Source organism: Fusarium proliferatum, assembly GCF_900067095.1.
Source record: "Fusarium proliferatum ET1 genome assembly, contig: FPRO_scaffold005, whole genome shotgun sequence".
NCBI classification, from domain to species: domain Eukaryota; kingdom Fungi; phylum Ascomycota; class Sordariomycetes; order Hypocreales; family Nectriaceae; genus Fusarium; species Fusarium proliferatum.
In genome coordinates this window covers 988,010-1,012,830 of record NW_022194794.1, presented here as the reverse complement: position 1 = coordinate 1,012,830, position 24,821 = coordinate 988,010, and the positions used below count along the sequence as shown (strand labels likewise).

The 24,821-nt window shown below is 49.7% G+C and overlaps 7 protein-coding genes across 7 annotated transcripts; 4 read left to right on the top strand and 3 right to left on the bottom strand.

The window, feature by feature from the left end:
* Positions 1-4,354: 4,354 nt before the first annotated feature.
* On the top strand, positions 4,355-5,959 carry FPRO_10603 (uncharacterized protein; the record flags this gene model as incomplete). The annotated part of the gene is made up of 2 exons (XM_031231584.1): positions 4,355-5,682; positions 5,734-5,959. 2 exons carry the CDS (start codon positions 4,355-4,357, stop codon positions 5,957-5,959), a joined length of 1,554 nt encoding a protein of 517 aa, XP_031081606.1.
* Positions 5,960-6,909: 950 nt separating this feature from the next.
* Positions 6,910-9,307, bottom strand: FPRO_10602 (uncharacterized protein; the record flags this gene model as incomplete). The annotated part of the gene is made up of 2 exons (XM_031231582.1): positions 6,910-8,634; positions 8,681-9,307. The coding sequence occupies 2 exons, from the start codon at positions 9,305-9,307 to the stop codon at positions 6,910-6,912; spliced, it is 2,352 nt and encodes a 783-aa protein (XP_031081605.1).
* Positions 9,308-9,977: 670 nt separating this feature from the next.
* Positions 9,978-11,637, bottom strand: FPRO_10601 (uncharacterized protein; the record flags this gene model as incomplete). Its single annotated transcript, XM_031231581.1, has 3 exons — positions 9,978-10,825; positions 10,878-11,526; positions 11,620-11,637. The coding sequence occupies 3 exons, from the start codon at positions 11,635-11,637 to the stop codon at positions 9,978-9,980; spliced, it is 1,515 nt and encodes a 504-aa protein (XP_031081604.1).
* A 2,273-nt stretch (positions 11,638-13,910) lies between these two features.
* Positions 13,911-16,648, top strand: FPRO_10600 (uncharacterized protein; the record flags this gene model as incomplete). Its single annotated transcript, XM_031231580.1, has 2 exons — positions 13,911-13,916; positions 14,207-16,648. 2 exons carry the CDS (start codon positions 13,911-13,913, stop codon positions 16,646-16,648), a joined length of 2,448 nt encoding a protein of 815 aa, XP_031081603.1.
* Positions 16,649-18,485: 1,837 nt separating this feature from the next.
* On the top strand, positions 18,486-21,771 carry FPRO_10599 (uncharacterized protein; the record flags this gene model as incomplete). The annotated part of the gene is made up of 11 exons (XM_031231579.1): positions 18,486-18,704; positions 18,757-18,875; positions 18,924-19,162; positions 19,215-19,329; positions 19,378-19,391; positions 19,454-19,475; positions 19,524-19,810; positions 20,052-20,745; positions 20,800-20,875; positions 20,927-21,318; positions 21,366-21,771. The coding sequence occupies 11 exons, from the start codon at positions 18,486-18,488 to the stop codon at positions 21,769-21,771; spliced, it is 2,583 nt and encodes an 860-aa protein (XP_031081602.1).
* A 486-nt stretch (positions 21,772-22,257) lies between these two features.
* Positions 22,258-23,404, bottom strand: FPRO_10598 (uncharacterized protein; the record flags this gene model as incomplete). Its single annotated transcript, XM_031231578.1, has 4 exons — positions 22,258-22,359; positions 22,413-23,235; positions 23,284-23,332; positions 23,383-23,404. 4 exons carry the CDS (start codon positions 23,402-23,404, stop codon positions 22,258-22,260), a joined length of 996 nt encoding a protein of 331 aa, XP_031081601.1.
* A 614-nt stretch (positions 23,405-24,018) lies between these two features.
* FPRO_10597 (uncharacterized protein) lies at positions 24,019-24,786 on the top strand (the record flags this gene model as incomplete). The annotated part of the gene is made up of 1 exon (XM_031231577.1): positions 24,019-24,786. One exon carries the CDS (start codon positions 24,019-24,021, stop codon positions 24,784-24,786), a length of 768 nt encoding a protein of 255 aa, XP_031081600.1.
* Between the last annotated feature and the right edge of the window lie 35 nt (positions 24,787-24,821).

The following is a 24,821-nucleotide window of genomic DNA, read 5'->3' as shown; positions in this document are numbered from 1 at the left end:
CTAGCTTAGTTCCCGTAGCATTGCGTCAAGCCGACCTGCTGGTCTCGGCTAGGTGCAGTAGTGAAAGATGGACGAGGAAACAGATCAACTGCGCTAACAAGCGGCTTAGGTCGAGATGATGAAGAAGATTGGGTCTGGCCTGAGACAAAGTGAGGTCAGCTCGGTGACCTCGAGACTCGAAGCTTACCAAAGAAGCTGCGGTGCTTGTGACATGACGACATAAGATTCTGATGAGTGGTGTATCCGCAACTACAGCTTTGTGTAGGTGAGCGAAAGTGGAAATGTGTCTGCATCTGCTCTGATTGGGTAGTCAAAGGGATGCTGTAAGCAAGTCCCGTTTCTTCAAGATTCTAGCAGACGGTTCCTTCGTTCCAAGATTACGGCCTCATGATGGTCAGGCACAGGAACGACGCAATACCAAGGGACCTCCAAATACGACGACTTGATGATTGAAATGAGTCCCAGGCCATGGGCACGATCTTAGTTTGCGTGCTCGTTTGACCAGAGGAGAAGACTGATCTTGCGATTGGCCAAATCGTTTCATTAAACAGGGGCCAGAGCCCCCGACGACGAATGGGCTGTCAACACATGAGCAAGGACTGCATCTCGATGGGTCGACTTGGTGGTCATAAATCACCTTTGGCTTGCATGTTCAGCGCGTGCGATGCGAACCAAGAGGTGGGATGAAGCTGCAGGGCTTTGGGAGCAAGAAAACGTCAGAGGTTAAAGCAGGATGCCAGAATGAACTCGCCAAAGAGCCCCCCATGAGTGTAGACTGACTTGCCTAAGTTCTTTTATCACTTAGGGTCAAGGTCCCAAAGTTTTCTTGCTTCCCCAGGCAGGGTACAACAAACAGTGCCCGAACCTAGGTTGAAGACCATGTCGGTCGTGTAATTGAGAAAGTCTGGCAGCGTGTACAGAAATGTTGTACGACTCACTCTCAATTTGATAGTGTAACGACGAATAGTGACGTGTATGAAACCTGAATGCTTCAAAGTGTAGAAGGCGCCTCAAGTCCTACACGCTAGGACGCATGATGATGGAGGTGTTGGGTTCCAAAGCAAGGTATTCCCTGGGTGTCAAGATCGAATTCTGAGAAATACCGAGTCCATCCGCCAAACCCCATACTGACGATCCATTTGTGACGACAGCAAGAAGAGACATAGCTGTCGTGCTTCGTGATTGCTGCCTTCGACGAGCTGCCCTGTGACATCTTGTCCAAGTGTGTATCATGGGCCAGCTCAGTCATGAATGAGTTGGCCGACCCGCCGCGTGAATCTTGACGCCGGGATATGTATGGAGCGGGACGGGCCAGTGATTTGATTCAGTCAATTAACCTATTGGCAGCTTACCTTAGCAAATCCATCTGGCGCAGCAGACAAATCGCCGAGGCTGATGTTGTAAACTGTGGATAGTGAAATTGATAATGGACCACCAGCGATCATTTTAGTAGGCTCTTGCCTAGCGTACCCTTGTCATGACATCTCCCTAAATAGAAGCACTTAAGACTAGTCAATGGCGGAGTAGAGGACATCGCAGCCTGGCATCCCCATTCACCGCAGGCCATGTCAAAGGATGTGGCTCTGTTGAGTTGAATCATCATTACAGCCTCGTCACCGACATTGCCAGCGAATAGATAGATAATTTCAACCTCATTAACGAGGCACACACGGCAGACAGAGAAGGCTGACGCGTTCGATCATGAGATTCTAGTGTTAGCGGTAGACCCAAACTACCTTACCTATACCTACCTTTCGACTATTCAAGGTTATGCAACCTAGAGCGAGAGAAAACGAAGAGGTGAGATGCCGTGGGATCCAATCGGCCTTGCATATGAGATCCCGGGGTCACCGGGGTGGTCTTAGACATTCTGGATCAATGAGAGAAGCCAAAGAGATCCATGAATGCTGAGTGAAGAATTGACTTGGATGGTCAAGATCAGGCTTGGTTGGTGGAAGCTGAAAATGGTATGGAGTAACTTAGTGGATGGTGAAGAAAACCCCAAAGATGCAAGGATCTGGCGTAATGATACACAGACGGGAACCAGGAATAGGGATAGGTAGGTAACTTCTCATAAACTCAGATGACTACCAGTATTAACCAGAAGTTCGAAGTTGATACAGTACAAAATTGACGTTTGACTGACTCGGATAGAATATGAGAAAGAAATATTTACTGTGCATGTGCATTCGTGATGCCTCAGGTGGCATGTCTTGAAGCCTGAGACACCTATTATCGCAGCTGGCACCTTCCGTGATGTAAATCAAACCCGCAGATGGAGGACGACACGGGAAGATAATCGGAAAACACTCTAGAAAATGGAGGAAGGAGAGATGACTCAAATCACCTCGTGACCTAAGCGAGGCATCTCGAAAAACAATATCTCCTCATCTCAATCACAAAGTCAGGAACTCTCCCCAAAATCAGCACAAACATCCAACAAACGAACCTTTGCCAGGCAACTGACCGGACTTTACAGAGCCTAGAGAGCCTGTCTACCGTGCAGTACAGTACTAATGCTAGGCTACACAGTGCACATGCACGCACTCAACCAGCCGGGACGTGTCCCAGAAATCCGCCATTCCTCCTTTGGGTCATGGTCCTGAGACGTCCAGTGCCAGAGCACGTTACCTACTTATTCGGATTCATCAGTGATTAAGAATAAATGGGTCGTAAGCCAACACACGACGAGCCGAGTTTCAACAGCCTCGCACGCCTCGCTCCACCAAATACTGCACTGAGATACAGAGGGCAAGGGCTTCGTGGGGGAACCTGAAGGGGAGCACAGCTGGCTCTGCGTGGTGGTGAAAGATTGGCGGGTGGTAACGTTAGGGGTCCTCCAAGCATGGAGAGAAACGGATCTGTGCTCATCTACCTCCTCCGTACAGCAGGCAATGACCTCTAACGAAGCACGCAAGTGCGTTAATTATTCGGCCTTGGTCCGAGACCACCCTGAAAAAACTTCTCTGTTCTGTTGACGACCATCTTCATCGCTGCAGTCGAGACAACTCTAGTAATCAAGCTTACAGACCTCTACTGACGCTATCCTTGATCGACCACCATTTCAGTGAGATCCCATCGATCGGCGGGCATCAGAATCCGCCATCCTGACTGAGAAATGATTGTCGCCATGACCCCAGGAAGACCGAATCGACGGGACGGAGGAAACAGCCCACCCATGGTGTGACTATGAGCTCGACATGAGCTCCAAACAGCCACTGCACCCTAGCTGTGGCCTGTCCCCGTGTGGTACACCGTCACAACGTCTTCACACGCGCACCCTCTTGCTCACTCTAGTGGCCGAGCACTGGCCGATGCACACTAGGGATCTCATCCGGGGCAGTCTTTGGCTCTGCTCCCCCACGGAAGACGTGTTGTACGGTCCGCGGATAGGACTAGAGTCATCTACTTCCTACTGTAGAGCGTCATGCCTCAGGCGCCTGTCCCCGATACAGACAGTCGGTTGCGTGTCAAAATCTGGAATGCATCGCCTGGGGTTTTCAGCCACCTACCGTTGAAGTCGCCTCCCTAAGAGTGACCAACTTTTTCTGGCGCTGCCTGTGACCCGATTGTCTGCCCACCGTTGACTTTACGGTAGCAATGCTTTAATTAAGGGCAACGCAACGTACTGCTCAGTCTTTGCCGACACCTACCTGTCTCTTCCAGCCAACAATAATAAAGTGCAGCCCAGAGATACTAGGGCTGCAACAGTGTCACTGCTGGCTGCATACAAGAGACACTAGGGGGTGTCTATTGAAGGTTAAGCACGAGTCTGCGAGATGAGGTCTGAGGCCGGGGCGCGGCGAGGCGTTTCTTCCACTTCTCACTGTCTCCCCCGCCGTGGCCCGAGTTGACAGGTGGTCCAAAAGTGGTCCGTCCCGCCAGGTTCCTGATGTGGCCATGAGTCCAAGTCCATGCCTGAACACACTTCTTACCCCTGGCTTCTCGACAGCTCCACTGGTTGCGTATTAAGGTCAGGCTCGGTACCAAATAAGCCCCCCTCCCCACCTACGACCAACGTCCGCCGTTAGTCTACCATACATATCCATATCAAGGCAGAACCGACTAAGGTGAAGAAGATATATCCCTTTCGATTGTCTCCCCATCTACGCTATTATCAAACTCACAACTCTCGACTCTGACTCAACCTGATTGAAGCTGGCTGTGTCATATACCACACGCTACATACAAACAAACTCAAGTATCGCTTCGCCACACCCTTACTTCGAGCATCTTTACTTGAAGCTCTGCATTTACAGCACTTACACACACTCCTAAACTCTACTGCTCCCTCAACATCAACCACTCTGGATACCACAACACTCTACCTTGCCCAATTGACAACTATTACACAATGACAGCCGAACCATCATTACGGCGACAACGGAAAGTCGTCATCACTACATCTCCAGCCCCCTCCGATTCTGATTCACGCCGGGACTCCTACTTCTCAGAAGTTTCTCAATCAACGGCCCCTACTTCTTTCCACTCGGCTTCCGGGTCTAATAATAAATGCCTTGATGCTCCTCAAAGGAACAGACCTACCGCAGCTATGAATTCAACAACCATTGAGCGCAGATTCGATACTACCTCTTCCTCTATCGCCACATACGACTCGGTCCTATCTGAAATGGCACCCTTGTGTCGAGATTTGCCAGTGGGCGGCGAAGAGGTAGAATTTGAAACTGAGGATGACGAGGAAGAAGAGGAGGAGGAGGAGGAAAGCGGCGATGAAGACGATGACGATGACGACAGAGAGGATGACCAGGAAGACGCCGACAAGGACTATATTCTATCTGACCCTGAGTCGCTTCATATTCCTCCAGTGCTGCCTCCTTATCGCGGAACTTCTAACGAACGCCCCTGCCGACCATCTACACCTCAAGATTTTGGCCGTCTATTCCCTTCACTGGACAGACTTGCCGTACGCCATGATGATTGTACTTCGGACGGCAACATGAATCTCCGTGTCGATACTGTTGTTCCTTTTGGACATACACGACGCACGCTTGCAGTCCAGCTATTCCACCTGCGCATGCACGACCTAGCTCGCCGAGAATTTTCTCTCCGCCGTTACTGCCGCGACTCTGGTCGAGAGGTTTGCAACTCTAAGCGTGCATATGCTCCAGCGCCGACCAGTACTGTCTCTGCAGCACGGCCTGCCCTCCAAAGGTCAATGAGTTCCGCTATGCGGACAATGGCCACTCCATTTCACCGACCGACCTCCAGCAACTCTTCAATCTTCAAGTTCGGCAATGGCACCAACGCTTCTACAACTTCTGATAACGCCTCCGTATGGTCCGGTTCGCATCACACGGAGAAATCAGAATCACCAAAGCCTAAGCCCAAGGCACGAATGGTACCTACAAACCGAATCAAGCTCGAGTTCAGCAACTATGCTCGCGTGGATATTGCACGGCGAGGTGGACGCACCAACAAGCGATACGAGTTCGAGTGGTGGGGTCACACATACGCCTGGAAGCGTGTAATTGACAAGAACCTCAATGTCGTCTCATTCCACCTCGTCCGAGATGGACATGGCACACCCGTCGCCCATATCGTTCCTGAAATGCGAAGTCCCAACCAGATTTTGGACGATGAGATGGCTGGAGCTTGGGTTACCCCTTGCTACATCTGGATTAGTGACAGTAGCATCATCGACGCCATTACCGACGTGGCTGAGTAAGTCACGATGAAACTCCTTGATTGTAATTAAACTAACAGAGCTTTTAGTGTCATCATTGCCACTGGCCTTATTTCCTTGGTCGACGACTGCATCAAGGAGCGATGGCAAGCTAAGAAACCCTCACACCGAGCCATCCGCAGGGACACTGGCGATGTAAACCATGCAAACCCTCGCTCGTTTATGCACAGCTTCTTCCAACGACGCCACTCTGAAGAACACTCTTCGAGCCGTGGCGCATTAAGATTTGGACGCAAGCCTGTCGCTGCGTATTAAAGTCTAAGCAACAGCGGAGATAATATCGACCGCTATCTCTGATATTTCCTATACGAACATCTATGGAATCTTGATTACAGAAAGGATACTATATGTTGGTATAAGAGCACAATTTTCACACTTCTACTTTTCTTGTTTTAACAAACCTTTTATCCCGTCATGAACAGACAGACATGTACATATTTGGACTCTTTCTTGTTTTGTTATCTACTGTACTCACCCACCACAGACTGGTTGGGCTGTGAGGTTTTTGGACGGGCATTTGCGGGATACGAAATATCATCCCCCACGATTACAGCATGCGAGGCGCTTGGGAGTTTTTGGATAGGACTATGAGAAATGGGAAAGCCCAACTTTGGATTGATGATCTGGCCTGGCTTGGTATTAACCGGTGTCTTTGTTTACCCCGGATTGGACTACGCCTCTTAACCCCAGATATGACAATGGGCATGGCTTGGAGAGAATTGAATCACTACAGAATCATTGGATTGTACGAGACACATACGAAGCCAGTTTACGCTATTATCAGGCTAAAGCTGCACGATTGGGAAGAGATACAATAATGACCTGACACGAAGGCAAAATTGACAGAGTTCTTGTGATATTGCGCAAAATTTTCTTGCAGCTGCATGTCTACTTGGTCCATGGGTATAACTCAAATGCTCAAGGTAGTCAAGTCCCCTCCATCCACTCAATTGGGTTTGATAGCGGGAAGAAAAACCCTCACCCACCCCCATCTGCAACCCCTGTCAAGCCAGCTCGAGATGCATCGGGGGACGTGTGAATCGTGCCATCCGTAACGCCACAGATGCGGGGGAAACGTCCGTCTCTTTTTCATTTCTGCAGACGTGCCTTGGCATGAAAGAGTCTGCCATTGACGTCCATGTAAGTCTAACCAGCTCGTTATCCTATCCCACACGATAATCGTAGAGACGCCAGAAGCGGTCGAGTTACAGCTGCTCGACATCATCGTGGCCGTCCGGTCTGCCGAACCATGTGCCAAAGTCGAGCTTCATGAGCAGACGATTGATGCCACCAACTCGTGCAGCTGTGAAGCCACCTCGTTCCTCTGCATCATCTGTGTCCCGGGCTCTGCCGTCTCGCTGATCATCGTCGTCTTCCTCAGTTGCAGTGGCGGGAGCTGTGTCGCCCTCCCATTCGGCTGTGAAGATGGGGTCGGACTCGAGAGCGCGAAGGGCGGCGACGACGTCTTCGATGCCAGAGCGGACACGGGATTCGATGTCGTGAAGACGGCGCTTGACGTCACGTTCTTCAGACTCAAGGTCGACAAAGGCATCGACTACGCCGGCATCTGTCTCGAGGTCTATTGACGTATAGATAGCGTGAAGACGATGTAGATGGGCGACGAGGTGATCGATGTGGATGAGGAGGTTATATAGAGGTTGGGTAAATGTTGGCTGAGTGAGAAGCAGACGATGAATGAGAGTGCGAAGGTACAGGCGATGAGCTGTTGAAAGAGTCTGAGGATCTTGGGGAGGCGTTGAATCTCGTGTTTTGGGAGTATGATCTTGACCTGTAGGCTTTTCATTTTCATTGCCTAGCCATAAGTCATCTTCCTCTTCCTCATCTTCATCAGCACCCCCTAATTCATCTCGTAATTTGGTTGGTGTTGGTGCTCTGGACTGCCCATGCTTGGGGTCGTTGGCTGTCAGCCACTCATGGAAGCCCTCCCATAGCCCAGCAACAATCTCAGTCTGGAGATATGCTTCTGTTTCCGCTAGGAAGAATATGGCAGCACTTGCAGTTGTCCAAGAGCTACGCATTGAAGACGACCGAGATGTCCATCGCTTTCGAAGAAGGATAATATGTTCTCGGTCACCTTTTGCGGTTGGATATTGACGTCTCAAGGATGTAATCTTCCAGAGATCCGTAAGGCGAATGTGCGCTCTACGCATTGATAGTAGATATGCGTTGATACAAGAGTATATCTGTATGTCTGATGGTGACAGTACCATATCCAGTGGTGGAGGAATCTGGATGGACAGTAAAGACGGGACAGAGAAAAGGAGGTTGCGAAAAGGCGACTCGGATAAGAGGCTTACAGCATCACGGCTGAGACCTGAACCCGAACCAAAATTCGGAGTCGCCTTGCTCTTGGTGAGATTCAGTCGTAAAAGATCTCGAGCAAGCTCAAGTTGTTCGTCTTCCTCAGCATGTTGGCCCTGCATAGATGCTAGAACAGCCCACGTCCTTGCGAGAACCGCCGCAACTTCACCCTCTTTGACCGTCACGTTCTTCAGACCGTCACCTTTTTCGTAAGCCAAGTTATCTGCTCGCCTCCAACGACTGCGTATTTTTTCATCTGCCTCGTGGGTCAACTGCATTGCAAATTCACCGCGACCGAGGAGGAAGAAATCTCGCAATAACTGTAGCATTTCCGTCACCTTGGCTAACGGGAGGAGTTTTTGAAGCGTGTTTTCAGAGAGAGATATCCGGACCGCAATGATGGCCCTCGAGAAGCTGGTGCTTTTTATTGGAAACGAGAGGCTGGATAATTCTTGAAGCTTTGATGATAGGTGATCTAGGCCACGAAGGCCTGAGTCAACGCTGCTCTTGACTCGTATGTGATTTAGAGATTTTCCGATGAAGAGCATGGACGAAGCTGTAGCTGGTGTCACGAATGCTGGTAATAGGCTGGACCGTGATATGTACTCCTGCTTCCGTTAGCAATGTTTTGCAAAGGCGCCAAACAAGACCTACGTTTTCGGACTCTTCGACCTTCTGGACGAAGAAATCGTCACCTCCAAAGCTCGGAAGTCTTCCATATAATATCCAAGCAGAAACTTGTTTTAGCCATGCTGTCTCTGCCACTGTAACAAGACTCATAGCTGTGTTTTGAACATCCCTATACCCACTCTGCAGCTCAAGCCGTAGACGATCCATGAGCTGAGCGCCGTGGCATGTCTCCCCCTTCTTATTTTTCGCCAGCATGAACTGCACCATCTCCCAAAGCCACTCCATCCTCCTAGTCCAGTCCTTAAACTCGCCTATCACCGCCGTCAACGGCACAATATTATAAGCTCCCACCAGATCCGGGTCATCTTGTAATATGCTCGCCTCGACATCGAGAACTTTGCGCTGGAAGGCTGCTAGATGGATGGAGTCTATGGCTGTTGCGACGGCTCGGCAGATGGTCGAGGGGTGCGAGTTAGCTACTTGGGCCGTGTAGCTGATGAGTTTGATGTGGACGTCGCTGAGGTGGGCGGCTGAGGCGAGGAGTTGGCGCTCGGCTGGCGATACGCCGGAGAGTGCATGAGGCTGAGTTGCATCGGTTCGTAGGAGGGGGGAGGGATGTCCCGAGAGGGAGAGTAGGATTTCGTGGAGCATGGCTGTGGTTCTGGTTCTGGTTCGGAGCTTGGTATGATTAGCGGTGATGCTTTATAGAACGACAATGGTAGGAAACGTACCGATCTTGAGCCTTTCTTGACCTCATAGAGTTCCCGATATCGCGCAAGATAATTATAATGACGCCGAGAAGCTCAAAACGGCACATGAACCAAGCAGTCGTACGTCTGTTATGTAGGGTTGATGATGTTGATCTTGAAGATTTATCTAAAGCTCCAAATTTGAGCCTTGACTACCAATCGCGGGCGTTCAGCCAAATCCAAGCTCAGACGCAAAGGATTCTCGTTTATTGTGACTATTGAGCTCTTGGTGTTTTAACATAGCGCGACAGTAACAGGAAGAAATCAATATTTTATAGAATTCGATGTGATGGAAGCTCCTGAGAGCGCGACGCGAAGATCGTAGCTGCCCCGCGCTCTACCGTGAACTTGATAGTTCATACTGTGCTACCGACTCACTTACACCAGTACCTTATTCAAACCTCATGTTTAGGTAACACTATTCGTCACAGCTCAATTGAAATGTTTCTGCTAGAGTCTCACAGCTTTTAAGAACTAATAAATGATCGATTCGCATTACCGCCTAGCAAAATGTTTAAATAGACCACGCCAAATCAAGTCAGAAGGCTTCGCTGTTCCGAAATCGTCGCGTCTCAGTAATGTCCCTTGGCAGGCTTCTTACCGTTGGGATCATATCCACTGGCGATACTCACATTGTCGCCATATGTGTTGTGTGAGCCCTGGCCATTGCCCTCTCTTGTCTCAAAGTTAGGGTTGTTATCAGTGCCTCCCACGATGATCTCACCACCACCTTTGACCTTGCCAACTACCATGCCCTTAGCAACACTCTTGAGGATGGCACGTCGAGATACACCTGTCACATCAATGTAGACAAGTCCCACGTTCTTGACACCCCCGCCAAGATTGCGCGACAACTCACCAGCCTCGTCACCCCAACGGTGGCCGACAACAGTTGTCACGCTGGATGATGTGCCGGTGAGTAGATTGCGACCGGCTTGCTCAATACCGTCAACGACAGTATTGAAGGCCATCAGGCTCTTGTTCAGCACACCTGGTTTATAGGTATCAATCACATTGCCGTCCTTGTCATAACCCCTGGCTCTACCATCCTTGCGACGAGTGACAGTTGCACCCAGGTTTTGTGCCATGTTGCCGATAGTGCCCACAGTAGTTGCCGAAAATGTGGCTGCTTTGTTGGAGAAGTTGTTGATCCGGCGAATATGCGCATGTGTTGTAGGCGCAAATGTCACAGGCTTGGCGAGAGGCTTTGTGTTCTTGGTGAAGCTGTCGGCTTGGCTCTGAAGGGTTCTAGAGACAACATCGGAAGTTGTGACGATAAGGCGAGATGCCTTGCTTGCACTGCTCACAATGGTTGACTTTTTATAGGCAGGGTGCATGTCCATCTCAGCCCACGGCTGCGACACAGGTTGCACAGAAATGTTCTGGCCACCGTCGGTAGGAAGAGCAATCTCGACAGGCTCTGTATCAATGTTAGCAACCTAAAGCATGGTCGTCAAATTTGCAGTACATACCTTTGGAGCCGGGTTTGATTTTGCTGTCTTCCACCACTTGATAGCTATCGGTCAACTCTCCAAGGACACTGCCGTCTTCCTCATCGATAAGGACAATCCTGCCTCCAGTATGTGAGCTATGGCTGCCCTGGACATATCCTTCTCCGGGGTTGTAGTCAGCTGGGTTGTAAGCGGGGAGTTGCTCGCCGGCTGCTTCGCGCGCCTTGGCTTGGGCCTTCTCGGAGGGTCTTGGAGGCTGAGGAGGAGCTGCTCTTTCAAGGAAAGCAGTGCACTGGGCGAGGATGGTCTCGAAAGTATCGACATCTTCCTGAACACCCGGCCTGGAGTTGGAGGGAGGGAATTCGATCCTGGTGAAAGCGCCGCTATCGGGGCCGAGATCCCAGCGAGGAATCAAATAGCTCGTAGGTGGTTGGTGGTAGATCTGGGTCGTAGCGGGAAGAGGGAGGTCGAGCTCAGGCGGCAGGTGGAGGTGCAGGTAGAAGTCCTCCTCTCCATCAGAACCGCTGCCCGAAGGTTCGACAAAGCCAGATGAGGTCGGGACCATGAGGAGGGACAGGGTTTGAGGTCCTGAGGGAGTGAGGGACTGCTCTTTGCCATTGGAAATGTGATAGGCGTTGATGCCCTCTACAGCGTAGAGGAGCTTCGGATCCTGTTCGAGATTTTGTCAGTATCCATGAGTGGCGGCAGAGGGAGAATGCCATGGGCATGCCATGATGCGCCTGAAGCGTGTTTTTGGACTTACATTATGTCCAGAAGACATGATTGCGAATATCTGGTCTGGATTTGTATGGATGTGGAAAAAGATACAATCTTGGTATTATGCAATACAAAAAAAAGAATAGGTTTAGGATAACGAGTAGAAGACGAGAAAAGGGGAGAGTTGTTGAAATCCTGGAACTTGGAAAGTCGCAAGACGTGATGGAGGGGTCAGGTTCAGGTTGGTTCAGGTTTATGACAGCAGCAGCATCATTCGATCCACCAGCAAGAAATACACACAATTCAAGACAAGCGCGATGCGCGTCAATGCAATGCGACAGAGCTATAACTTGGGCGGCTGTTGCAGGAGCTTGATTTGAAGAGCTGTGTGATCTAGCGCATCCTCATCAAAGAGGGTGGGCGTCTGTCGGCGCTTAAATTCGAACTGAGAAGCTCTATTGACGAGCTGTGAGGCCTCTTGAGGCGATCGACGTCATTCATTGGCTGGGGGGAGCAAATGATCCTGGCATCGCGGTGTCGCCACTTGAAGGGAGTGACATTGATCTAGATCTGGCCATTCCGTGTTAATTTTGAGTCTAAAGAGGTTATTTTTCTTTGTTGGGGCAACAAAAACTAACTGTCGTCTCATGATGGGATTAAAGGACAATTTAGAGGTTGATTGCGTGTGCACATGGGCGAAGCACTTAAGCTTAAAGTCCCTGGCTTTGCTTCAGAGGGTCCAGACTCCCTTGGAGGTTAGTCCATCTTGGCGTTGTAACGGGGCATGGATCTTGATGGCAGTCGGCAATTGGCAGTGACATTCATTCAGGAGCTTTTTGGGAGGCAGCCTTTTGCTGTTAGACGTAAAATGGATGTCCACGCAAATATTGAGGCGCATTTCGGGGATTAATATGATGAACCGGGTGTTTGACTTTGAGAGGTAGAGAGGCAACACCTATTATCTTGGATACCTTAGAAGATGTGTTAGGTAATCAGTCTATCTGGCTTGAGGCAATTGAAGCAGGTTGCAAAAAACACTAGGGAAAGGCGTGCTAAATTGGCCCTCAAATATCCCAAGTTTGTCTATTTATTTTTGTCTTCTACTGACCAGAGAGTCCTGTTCTCTTTTGACCTGCTTCAACCCGTTTCCGCCTCCGTGCCCACAGGTGGAACTTGTCTCCCGTCCCCATAGACTTATTCCCGACTTTTTCAGCCGTCCATACCTTTTGGTAAATGGGTTCCCTATGGATACCCAAGGACAGATTTTCAAATCTGGAGTGTCTTGTAGTTGGATATAAATTGGTAATAAGTTGCCGCTCTCATTTCAGTTGCCGGTTACGGTCATCATCATACTATGACTCGGCCGAAGAAACTACGGGGTTAATCCGCTCCAGTATTCATTCATATTGGATATCCATTATTTCATTTGCCCTTCTATAGATTCTGTATTGTTTACAGTTTCGATAAACTACCGCAATTGACCTGACAACTATATAACTGTACGGGTCGATAATTGATCTCCCTGTAAAGCGTTGTAGCGGCATCTGGGGACTATCATCGGAGAGTTGAGGCTCATCCACGTCAATTCAACATCGAGAAGAGACCCCCACTCAGGCTAAGACGATGGCCGCCGGCGTCTTCAAAAACAAACCCACAGGGCACTTTCGTCTCTTTTATCATGTTGTTTTACCCCATCATTACGTAGCGAGATGTTCTCCATATCTTCAACCCCATATAGTCCCACATCGGCGTACCTACTGTAAACCTCCAAGGACCCCAGCCAGCGCCGACTTGGCCCAAAGAAGCTGTTATCCATTGGATAAATCTTGTCCCCGAGCAATTCCAACGACATATGTCGAAAGAGTTGCGCAAGAACACACAAGTCGGCTATGAGGAACATAGTGAAGAACTTAACTCCCACTAACAGACTGACGATTCAAAGTAACTTGAACTGTCAATGAGTCTGTCGTCACTTCTAAGTTCTCTTAGACGTTTAAAGTTGTGCGATCCTTGAGGCTCTGCTACAGAAATTTCAAACTCGGATTTACGGCTACAGACATTCGGAATTGATACACTAATTTAGTTTTCCCTGCTTCCTAGCGTAACCGGCGCCTTTTGGTGGACATGATTATCCCATGAAAAGTCCTTGTTTCGGCGCCCTCAGACTACATCTCAGCAACAGTGAGAGCCGGAATGGGTCCACGATACCTTGTCTAGTAGCTTCTCGGCTGTCACTTTGCCCAGATTTATGCATTTCCGGTAGAGATATTACCATCCCAGGACTAGTCAATCGGGTGCGTGGACCGATGATGGGATCTCATAAGTCGGCTTGACAATATGAAAGTCGGCCCGGGGATCTGATTTCGTCTTCCTTTTCTATATGCAGCTTGTGATCCTTGTTAGATCCGTAGCTCCCTGGGGTCAGTTTTCCATAAGTACTATTGTGGCCCATTCAAAGTGTCGACTGGCTGGTTCTTGCTTCGCTATTTAACATTGATGTAATCTCCAAAGGAGTTGGTGTCTGTTTGAAAGATTATTCCTTCTTCTTAGAGCCTTTGCTCAAATAATTGTTTCGAGTGATTACTGGAAATAAGTCCTCAAATCTCTAATCTAACTCTGTACCACAAAGACAGCTCTATAAGAGCTCCGAAACTGGCAAAATAGCTTCTCAGCTTCGCATTCAGTCTATACTCTCGCCTACAGACCCAGAGGGTGACAAAGGATCCAACGCATCTCCCAAGGCTTCAGCAACTTCAAAAAGAAAGATCGAAGAATTATCCTCAGCCCAAGAGGGCACGCCACCGGCGTCAATCTGGCATACTCAAGATGAAGAGCAGCCTAGAGCTGACGCCGGTGATGATAACTCTCCGGGTAGAGTCACGCCAGCCACCTCTGATAAGAAGGCTGGAAGGAGAGGATCACGAATCCAACAACCGATCCGATCTAGCATTGCTTGTCTGAGATGTCGGAGATCGAAGATCAAGTGTGACAATGATGGCGGCAACAGCCCGTGCGACACGTGTGTTAAAGGAGGACATCAGTGCCAATATCCAGAAGCAGTTCCTCCTCCACCAAAACGAAACGATTCCCCGACAACAGGGAAACCCGAAAAAGAACCACAGCAGGAGAAGAAGCGAACGAGAAAGGGAGATGATATACCCAAATGGAGCAGTGAAAGATCAGCAGTATACGCAGCCGGAGTTCTCTCATATCCATTTTTAACGACGGAACTATGGGATCAGTTGCTCAACATTTACAAACTACACTATGCCACAGAATTGCCCTTTCTTCACTTGCCGTCTATGAAGGAGAAAATGAGCAGCGGATCAGGTCAGGAGAATGAGGATTCATCAGAGCCGAACTTGGTCCTGCTTGGTATCTTGATGCTTACAGCACGTTTTCACCCCGATCTGGTACGATATGTGACGCATTTACCAAGTCAAAACAGCTCAGGTTCCCGACCATCCACCTCAAAAACCAAGTCTGGGCCGTTGTACGCCTCGGAATTCTTTGCGACTGCACTTACAACAGCTCTGGGTCCCCTCAGGACAGTCATGGATACTCTCACGATTGAAAGAATACAGTGCTTCCTGATGCTTGGATTATTCGAGTGGAGCCAAGAGAACAACTCCAGTGCTTGGATGTATCTTGGGGTAGCCATTCGCATGGCCAAGTTGATGAGACTAGAGCAAGATGACCGGCGAATGGCTATACTGGAAAACCAAGCGCCTGACACAAAACGATTTGAGAAGAAGTCACCGGAGATAGCGATAATAAGAGAGACGCGGAGACGGACGATGTATAGCTGCTTTATTCTGGATCGTCTGATGAGCTGCGGGAGTGAGCGACCGCTGAGTATTGCAGTCGAGAGCATGTTGATCCAGTTGCCATGTTCTGAGATGGCCTTTGATCTGTCTCTTCAAGTCTACACTGGACTATTACAACCCCACGAAGGATCCAGTCAGCCTCAGATCAACGATAATAGCACGTTAAGCCGACTTGCCAAGTTGGTTGAGATATGGGGCGAGATTTCGAGGTACAGTTCGATCGGTGGCCGGTTACAAGACACGCATCCCCCGTGGAACCCCAGATCGACTTTCTATAAGTTACGAGAGAAGGTGATTACGTTCGGCAAAGATCTCCCCGACACTTTCACATTATCTCGACAGAATTATTACCGGCACGATAATCACCAGGCTACCAACACCTACGTGTCGCTACATATGCTGGCCTCAGTTTGCCATATTGTTCTCAATCGAGAATATCTTCCTTTTCTGCCCCTGCGATGCCGTGGGCCTCATGGGACCCCAATGGTCAACCAAACTGTGCTCAACTTTGCGCCAGATCGGTTCTGGGAAGAGAGCGCAGAAGATGTCTTCCAATCGTCTCGTAGCATAATCGATTTGGTTAGTGTCAGCAAAGAAAAGCTGCCTTTGTCCTCGTTGTCGATATTCTCCCTCTGGCTCGCTGGGTTCATTTCTATTTACGCTCACCATTTTCCGCAGATGGATACGAGCCATCGATCGAGGAGTGAACAGGCTGAGAGTCCACATGCGGGGGGGACTTTGAGTATACTCGAACAGGGGCAGGCTGGGACAGCATGCCAGGCATTGCGAAGAGCTGTAACTTACTTGCCCAGCGCTCAAAGATACCTGGATAATCTTGAGGCGGTAGATCGGTATTTTGCACTGGCGAAGAACTCGACGCAGGGATCACTCAGTCTGAGGCTTGGCGGAGTTGGCAACGGTGGCGAACCCAACCAGACAAGATCGCAAGATAAGCAACGACGAGAAGTATACGATACGCACCGCAAAAATATAAGTCCCATGTCAGTGTCTCTGGAAATGATGAACTCGCCCCGACCCATGCTGGAGGAACCCCCCAAGCCCAACTCTTCAACGGCAAAGAGCCAGCTCTCGCTGCCTGGGATTGACGAAGGACCATTAGCGATGGATACACCAAAGCTCTTATTGGACAATATTGAGACATTGGAGTCGGAACGGATGGGTTGGATATTGAATGATTTGGAAGGTTTCTCGGGCGCGGGTTCTTTGAGGGTTACCTTGCCAAAATAGATATGTGCTTGGTCTTGGAATTTTGTTTGGTACCTAGGTATTTCGACACGGCGAATACATGTATAATGACTTGACGGCCGGAATAAGATAGAGGTTTGGTTGCATTTCAGCTAGACTGGCGGTATAACACTGATCTTTTGACGTCTGGCATGTTATTTAAGGAACCCCTGTGCAACGAGAAGCGAGTTTTAGCAGTGAAGCTTGGGTTCAAGGTCCTGCAGCGTTGGGAAAGAGGCAGAGGCAGGAGGCTTCTTGGCATCAGGCGAGGACAAGTCTACTTTCCTTGCGTTGGCTGGACCTTCCAAGAACAATCTACACTTCAGTCAGCCGATTCTTATTAATCAATGGAACCCTTTTTGTTTTCTTCTCTCCACTCTCAACACCATTGACAGACGTGCATGCATACTTGGAAATGATATGGAATCTTTTCACAAACAAATATTGACATAACGGCCCGAATCGCATAGATTCGGTGCACAACTGACGTTACTGCTGAGAAATAAGGCGGCCGTCCGGCTTTCAATTCGGCAATACTGATCACTCATCATTTCCGACGCTTCGAGGTTACACGACAGCAAAGCTTTGATGAGCCCGCTGACTTATAGCATGACGTCCGAATCAAGTCACAAATGGATCGCCAAGACCGGCAAATGCAAGTCACTGCGCCTAGTGCTCACCCCTTGTCTACTGCTTCCAAATCCAGATGTCTTAGTGGACAGCCCAGCTACCAAGAGGGGCCTAGAGCTGGCATCTGCGGCAGCTTCGCGGGGTTCCTCACAAACCAGCTTCAATAAGTCCCATCTTATCGAGATATGAGCGAATCCCGTCCCATGTACAATCGACAACAGACAAGTCGATGACCCGTGCAAACCGGTTTACGAGGCAGGGCTTACATATGTACAGTACTTTGCTCCTTGCGGCTCAATGCACCGAAGCTCTGCAGAGAATCGATTTGGGCAGGTCAAGGTACCTTGGTTGAGCAGAGACAGTCTAAGGTACGGATCTTCGTTGCTTCAAAACATCTGGGGTAAGCTCTCAGATCACGCAACATAAGGCTGAAGTTCCGAAACACCATGCAAGACGACGAGCAACATTGATAGATACTTAAAGCCCCAATATCGACTAGAACTTCTGACACCAACGTTTTCTTCTACAGAACAATCGCCTCTCGACCCATCAAAGCTCAAGCTCAGACTTGCCCTGGTGAGCTTCCACATCGACATCACGCTCCCACGCGCGTGGGGCGTGGGGCTTGACTCTCGCGATTGATTTGCCAGTTCCTCGTCTCTCTCCCACTCTCGCTCCACAAGTGCTGATGTCTTCTAGTTCAAGAATGCATGTCATGACAAACTTATTTCAGAATCGTTCACATGGAGAAGGCAGCAGGTCGTCAGTACATACGTAGCACACATCCGCCGCGCCGAAGCTTGTCTGAGGAGGGCTATTTGCTCTCTTTGAGGCACAGCCGGCTTCCCCTTGCGATCCAAGTGGACCGTGGTTCCTGGCGCAGAGTCTCATCGTTAGACCATTCGATGTTATGACGATTCGCTAAACTAAGAATAGTGTACCATCCCCCGCGTTGTTTGGATATCCTGACCGGCCGGTTCGATCAAAGCATGAGGAGTCGTCCGAGCTATTCTCCACTGAGGAGGCCAAAGTGCTCAGGTACCTTGGAGCTATTGAGATGGTGGGAAGGACTATTAACAAGAGCCACGCCCTTTGAGACGATTCTTGTTGCAGCTTATAAACCATATATTCCCCGTCCATCCGCTTCTATCAAGCATCAAATTTCCCCCTGAAGCCATACTTTGTTTGTTAAATCTGTGTTTGCATTGCAATGCCTTCCATCACAACGGCTTCAGCTACCCCTCAAATGGTGAAGCCGACGACAGCCAAATCATCGTCAGCTTTGCCCAGTATTATTGATATCCGTGGTGAACATGTCGAAATCAACCTGAAAGACCAAATTGCTTCCATGTTTAACCCTGACGAGGGCCCAAGGAAGCTTCCAACCCTTCTTCTATACAACGAGAAGGGCCTACAAATATTCGAGGACGTATGTTGATTCTGTTGAGAGATCCCCCTTGCTGTTACTCATACTACTCCAGATCACGTATCTGGATGAGTATTACTTGACAAACTATGAGATTGAGATCCTGAAGAAGTCCTCTGCAGAGATCGCCAGTCAGATCCCCGAGGGCTCCATGGTGATTGAGCTGGGAAGCGGGTTGGTCAATTTCCCCATGATTTGACACATCAACTAATTATGAGAAAGAAACCTCCGCAAGGTCTGTCTCCTTCTACAGGCGTTCGAAGAGCTTAAAAAGCCCATTCAGTATTTTGCTCTCGACTTATCTCTCAAAGAGCTTGAACGCACCCTGGCTCAGGTTCCTGACTTCAAATATGTTTCGTGCCACGGCCTTCATGGTACATACGATGATGGGAGGGAATGGCTCAAGCATCCTTCTCTCACGAGCCGCTCAAAGTGCATTATCCACCTCGGCTCCAGTATTGGTGCGTCTACACCGGTCGTTCAAGTTTCAATGTGCTAACGTGAGAATTGCAGGCAACTTCACCCGAGACGGTGCAGCTGATTTCTTGGGAGGGTTTGCAGAAGTACTCACACCATCTGATTCCATGATCGTTGCTGTAGACTCTTGCAGCAACCCGGCAAAGGTCTAGTAAGTCAACAATGCTGCTTGTTGTAAGCAATACTAACATCTATATAGTCATGCATACAACGGTACGTTGCAATTCAGCGCTGAGCACACAACTCGATATTAATGCCGCAGTTCTCTAATACAGACTCCAAGGGGGTAACCCATCGGTAAGCTGATTGGCTCTGTCTGGTTGACTGGAAACTGACATCATGTAGATTCATTCTGAATGGTCTTCGAAACGCCAATGGCATCCTTGGTGAAGAGGCCTTCAACACGGATGAGTGGAAGGTGATCGGTGAGTATGTTTATGACGTTGAAGGTGGACGACACCAGGCCTTCCTTTCTCCCACCCGGCCAACAGATGCTCTCGGATCGAGAGTTTTGCCTCATGAGCGCATAGAGATCGAACAAAGCCTCAAATATTCCGAGGCAGAGAAGGACAGGCTCTGGAAACTTGCAGGCTTGACCGAGATGGGTCAATGGAGCCGGGGAGATGAGTATGGTAGGTCACATTCTCTTATGATACATGTCCCACCCAAAACACGCGACCAGAGGTCTTTCGGGTCATGCATCCCCGGATTACCCCGCGAATCGTACCAAAGGAGGGTTTCCCTTTCCAGCTGAGCCAGCAGCATGAGGCCAAACCCGGGAAGGGACCCATATGACGTGGGGGTACATGCTCCAAGCTGAAGTTATATCGAGAATACAGGGAATCTGATGACACGAGACTAACAATTGTTTAGGCCTCCATTTTCTGAAAAAGTCCAGTATGCCGTTCAGCCTGATCCCTTCCCTCTACGCCGCAGAACCACTTCCAACAGTCCAAGACTGGAAAGCTCTTTGGCAAGCATGGGATGTAGTAACCAAGGATATGATGCCGGATGAGGAGCTCCAGGAGAAGCCAATCAAGCTGCGAAATGCATGCATTTTCTACCTTGGTCATATCCCGACCTTCCTCGATATCCAGTTGACAAAAACAACTGGCAATACCCCGACTGAGCCTGCAGCCTACTACTCAATCTTTGAGCGAGGTATTGATCCTGATGTGGACAATCCTGAGCACTGCCATACTCACTCTGAAATTCCCGATGAATGGCCATCAGTTCAAGAGATCATGACCTACCAAGACAGGGTCAGATCTCGTCTTCAGAACCTGTACAAAAATGGCCAAGACAAGATTCCTCGAGACATTGGCCGAGCTATATGGGTTGGTTTTGAGCATGAGTTGATGCATATCGAGACCCTGCTCTATATGATGCTCCAAAGTGACAGAACGCTTCCACCTCCGCATACGGTACAGCCTGATTTTGCAAAACTGGCTCAGCAAGCACATGAGTCTAGGGTTCCTAACCTATGGTTTGATATACCTGAGCAAACCATCACTCTGGGGATGGATGATCCCGAGGATAGTACTGATAATTCGCGCCATTTTGGCTGGTAAGTCTCAAGCGGTGTGCTTAAGGGTAAACCGTAACTAACTTTATGGAACAGGGATAACGAAAAGCCTGCGCGACAGACAAAAGTCCATGCCTTCCAAGCTCAGGGCAGAGCTATCACCAATGAAGAGGTATGTGCAATTCGTCTTCGAGGTGTCCTCTAGCCCTAACCAGAGTCACAGTATGCCCAATATTTGTACAACTCCAAGATCAAGCATATCCCAGCCTCATGGTCTTCCATTCCAAACGCTCACACGAATGGTGCCACTAACGGCAGCCAAACCAATGGAAATTTGAATGGCTACTCTAATGGAAATGGCCACCACGCAAGCCAGGCCCCGGATTCGTTCATCCAGGATAAGTTTGTCAGGACGGTCTATGGTCTAGTTCCTCTCAAGTACGCTCTTGACTGGCCTGTCTTTGCTTCTTACGACGAACTCGCTGGCTGTGCAGCATGGATGGGCGGCCGTATTCCAACTTTCGAAGAAGCTAAGAGCATTTATGCGCATGTCAACAAGCAGAAGAGAGCCGAGGCCGAGGGCACCTTATCAAAGACGGTCCCTGCAGTCAATGGGTAAGTCCATCAAAATCGCTTACTATTTCAAGGCTAATAAGTGGCAGTCACCTTGTCAACGACGGCGTTGAAGAGACCCCGCCATCCAGCTCCTCCGCTTTGGTCAAGGATGGCTCTTCTGAGCTATTCTTTGACCTTACGGAAGCCAACGTTGGTTTCCGTCACTGGCATCCTATGCCAGTAACCTCCCAAGGCAACAAGCTTGCGGGTCAGTCGGAGATGGGCGGCGTCTGGGAATGGACGAGCTCGCCACTTGAGCGACATGAGGGTTTTGAGCCCATGTCGCTCTATCCTCTCTACACGACTGACTTCTTTGATGGCAAGCATAACGTCGTCTTGGGTGGTTCGTGGGCCACACACCCACGCATTGCAGGTCGAGCTAGTTTCGTCAACTGGTATCAGAGGAACTATCCCTACGCATGGGTGGGAGCCAGATTGGTCCGAGATGTTTAGGCATCGACCATAGCATTTGTTGCTACGAAAGTTTCATATAATAAACGAGCCATTGGGATGGATTGTGAACTGCCGGAGTTTGATCATTTACATGGGCCGAGATTGCCACAAGAGGAACTGAAGGAGGACGGTCACTCCCTGAGAAAGCAAATATATTATCACGACCCATCTCTATTTACTCCTATGTTTTGAACTCCATACCGAAACCAGCTACTCTGTGATGATAGCAATGTTGTCTCTTGCAACGTCGTGGCCTTCGGATGCCGACCGTTATGTGTATCCGTTCCAAGTTTCAGGGTGACACTTGTGAAATCAGCCATGTTAAGGAGCTTTTATCCTGTCCCAAAACCGTCATGAGGTCATATTTCGTGATGACTCTTGATAGTAGCGCAATCGTTCCAAAGGGTGAGGTGTTGAATGAAAACACACCATTCTGACTCTGACATTAGAATGGGCGCGGCGCTGCCAGTGCTTTGACTGTTTCTCTCAACCGTTGAGACTACCATAGATATCGAGAAGCTGCTCAAACACATAGCCAGGAAGCTTAATCCCATTCTCTGTGATGAGTTTGGAAATGAGATCAGGGGGCTGTTTAACTTGTTAGCAACTTGATCGATGGCTATAATTTGGGGACCACGTACAGTAAAGTCGACAGCGTCGACTATATCCTTACTCTTGTTATCAACACTGAAGTCCAGGATTTCCTGCTTAAAGCCAATATCCCGTTGATCCATGACAAATTTGCGCGCAAACTTGTGTGTCTCGGCAGCAACGTAAAACGGGAGACCAGCTTGAGCAGCCAGCTTAGAAAGCTGAAGAGTACCCATTCGAGAGATGATACCGCCGTTGGATGTGACAGCTTCCGCGCCCACAATCACCATATCGACCTGGCGTAGAAGACCCATGACATAGGCCACTGATGCCTCTGCGATTTCGGCGACAGGAATTCCCTTTGAGCGAAGCTCGCGCACTACGCGATCACTCTCATCAACGCGGGTTTCCTCTCGCACGTAGATAACCTTGAACTTGGCTGCACCGAGGTTCTGCACCGCACGCTCCAGAATCCCAACAACTGATCGCGAGGCACCGTGTGTGAGAATACATTGGCCCTCATGAATCAGCCTCCATCCTGAGTCTGCAATGCCTTCTCGCGCGGCATTAGCACGCTGGGCAAATAGGCGACCGTTTCGGAGAAGATGTTGCCTCACGGCCTCAAAGCTGCCGTCCTGTTGACGGAGAGACGAGACGAGGTACTGAAGAAAGAGGTCTGTTCCGGCGGAAAGGGGTACGGGGTTCGCTACGGAGGCTTTGAGACGATCGGAGTGCGCTTTGACGGTGTCAAGGATCTCGAAAACGGTGGTGGAAGGGTGGGCGTTGAGAAGAGCGATTAGGGACTCGATGGCGGCGACGGGCTTAGTGAGGTACGGGTCTGAGGCAAGAAGGCCGCGGTAAGTTTCGACGATACTGACAGGATGTTAGAGGAGTGAGGAGCGGATGGGTTTGGAGGCGGACTCGAAATCTGAGGTTGAAGAAGCTTGAGGTTGCTCAGCCGGGGTAGCGGCTTAGATGAGTTAGCAGAGAGAGAGGTATTCGCAGCAGAGGGTAACTGACCTGTGGCGTCGACCGTGGCCATGATAGAGGATATGCGAGATATCGGGGAGTAGGTATTTGGAGTTGAGATGATACTGTTCCCAATCCTGGGATCTTTAGACGGGAATTTTCGAAGGGTTTGGTGAGTCAATCAATCTCCATGTCGGAGCTGGTTTGGCGGGGTGAAGTGGAAGTGGGGAGCGGGGCCGAAAGTGACGGCACTGCTTAATTACAGGTCGTCTACAGTTGAGGTCCCCTGTAATTGCGCCACCTCAGATAGAAGCGTAGGTAGCTCTGATGTGCAGTAGCAAGCAGCCTTGTCGATGGAAACAGATCAAATTCAGGCGGTTGAGATCGAAATGTAGTGTTAGTTTCGTCTGGAAATAAGGTCAGCCAGTTGCGTTGCATCGTTCAGTAACGTGCTGTAACCTGTTGATATCAAGAGGTAGCCACTGAGTTGACTACCCTGCAGCAGAACCCCGAACAAAAGTGCCCCGCGCTGCCCCTCCACCGCTTCCGATCTCTACACCCCTCTCTCCGTCTTCACTCCAGGCCTCTATAGCTTTTGATCTTTGACTTTTATTCGCTTCCATTGCAACAACTCAATTCACTCAAGGACCAGTATCTACTAGTCACAAACAATAAACATAGCTAAGAATGGAGCTCCTCGATCCCGCGACAGGCGCTGCCCTCCCCAACGACGCCATCCAGCGCATTCTCTTCGTCGCCAACGCCGTCCACGTCTATAACATTCCTCCTCTTACCTCTACAAAGGGCTACTCTGCCAGCACATGGACCGCCGAACCCCAGCGCCATATCTTTACTGCCCGCCTGCGCGTCGTCGAGACAGCCTACGAATCCGAGTCGTCAACCAACAAGCTCAAAGTCGACGCCGTGCTGGAGGATGCTTCATCAGGCCAACTGTTCGCCGCAGCGCCTTATACCGCTCCCGGTGTTGTTGAGCCGGTCCTCGATAGCAGCCGCTTCTTTGCAGTGACGGTGCGCGATCCCCAGGGTAGAAAGGCTATCCTGGGTATTGGTTTCGAGGAGAGAAGCGAGGCATTTGATCTGAGCATTGCGCTTCAGGAGGCGCGAAAGGCGCTAGGCTGGGAGGGCGAACAGAGCAAACCGGCAGCGACAAAGGAGAAGGAGGAGCATAGAGATTACAGCCTCAAAGATGGCGAGACTATTACTGTGAGCTTTGGCGGATCAAAGTTCGGCAGACGCAAACAACAAGATAGCTCATCTGGCTCAGGAGCCGGAGGTGATCTTCAGTCATTTGCGCTACCGCCACCACCTGCTGGACCAAGCTCGTCAGGCGGGTTCTCATTACCACCTCCACCAAGTGCAAACGCTGTAAAGCAGCAGAAGCAATCAGCTAAGGATCTTGGATTTGACGACGGACAGTTTGGAGAGTTTGCTTAAGGATTTCACGGATACTTGGCGCATCAGCGATATGA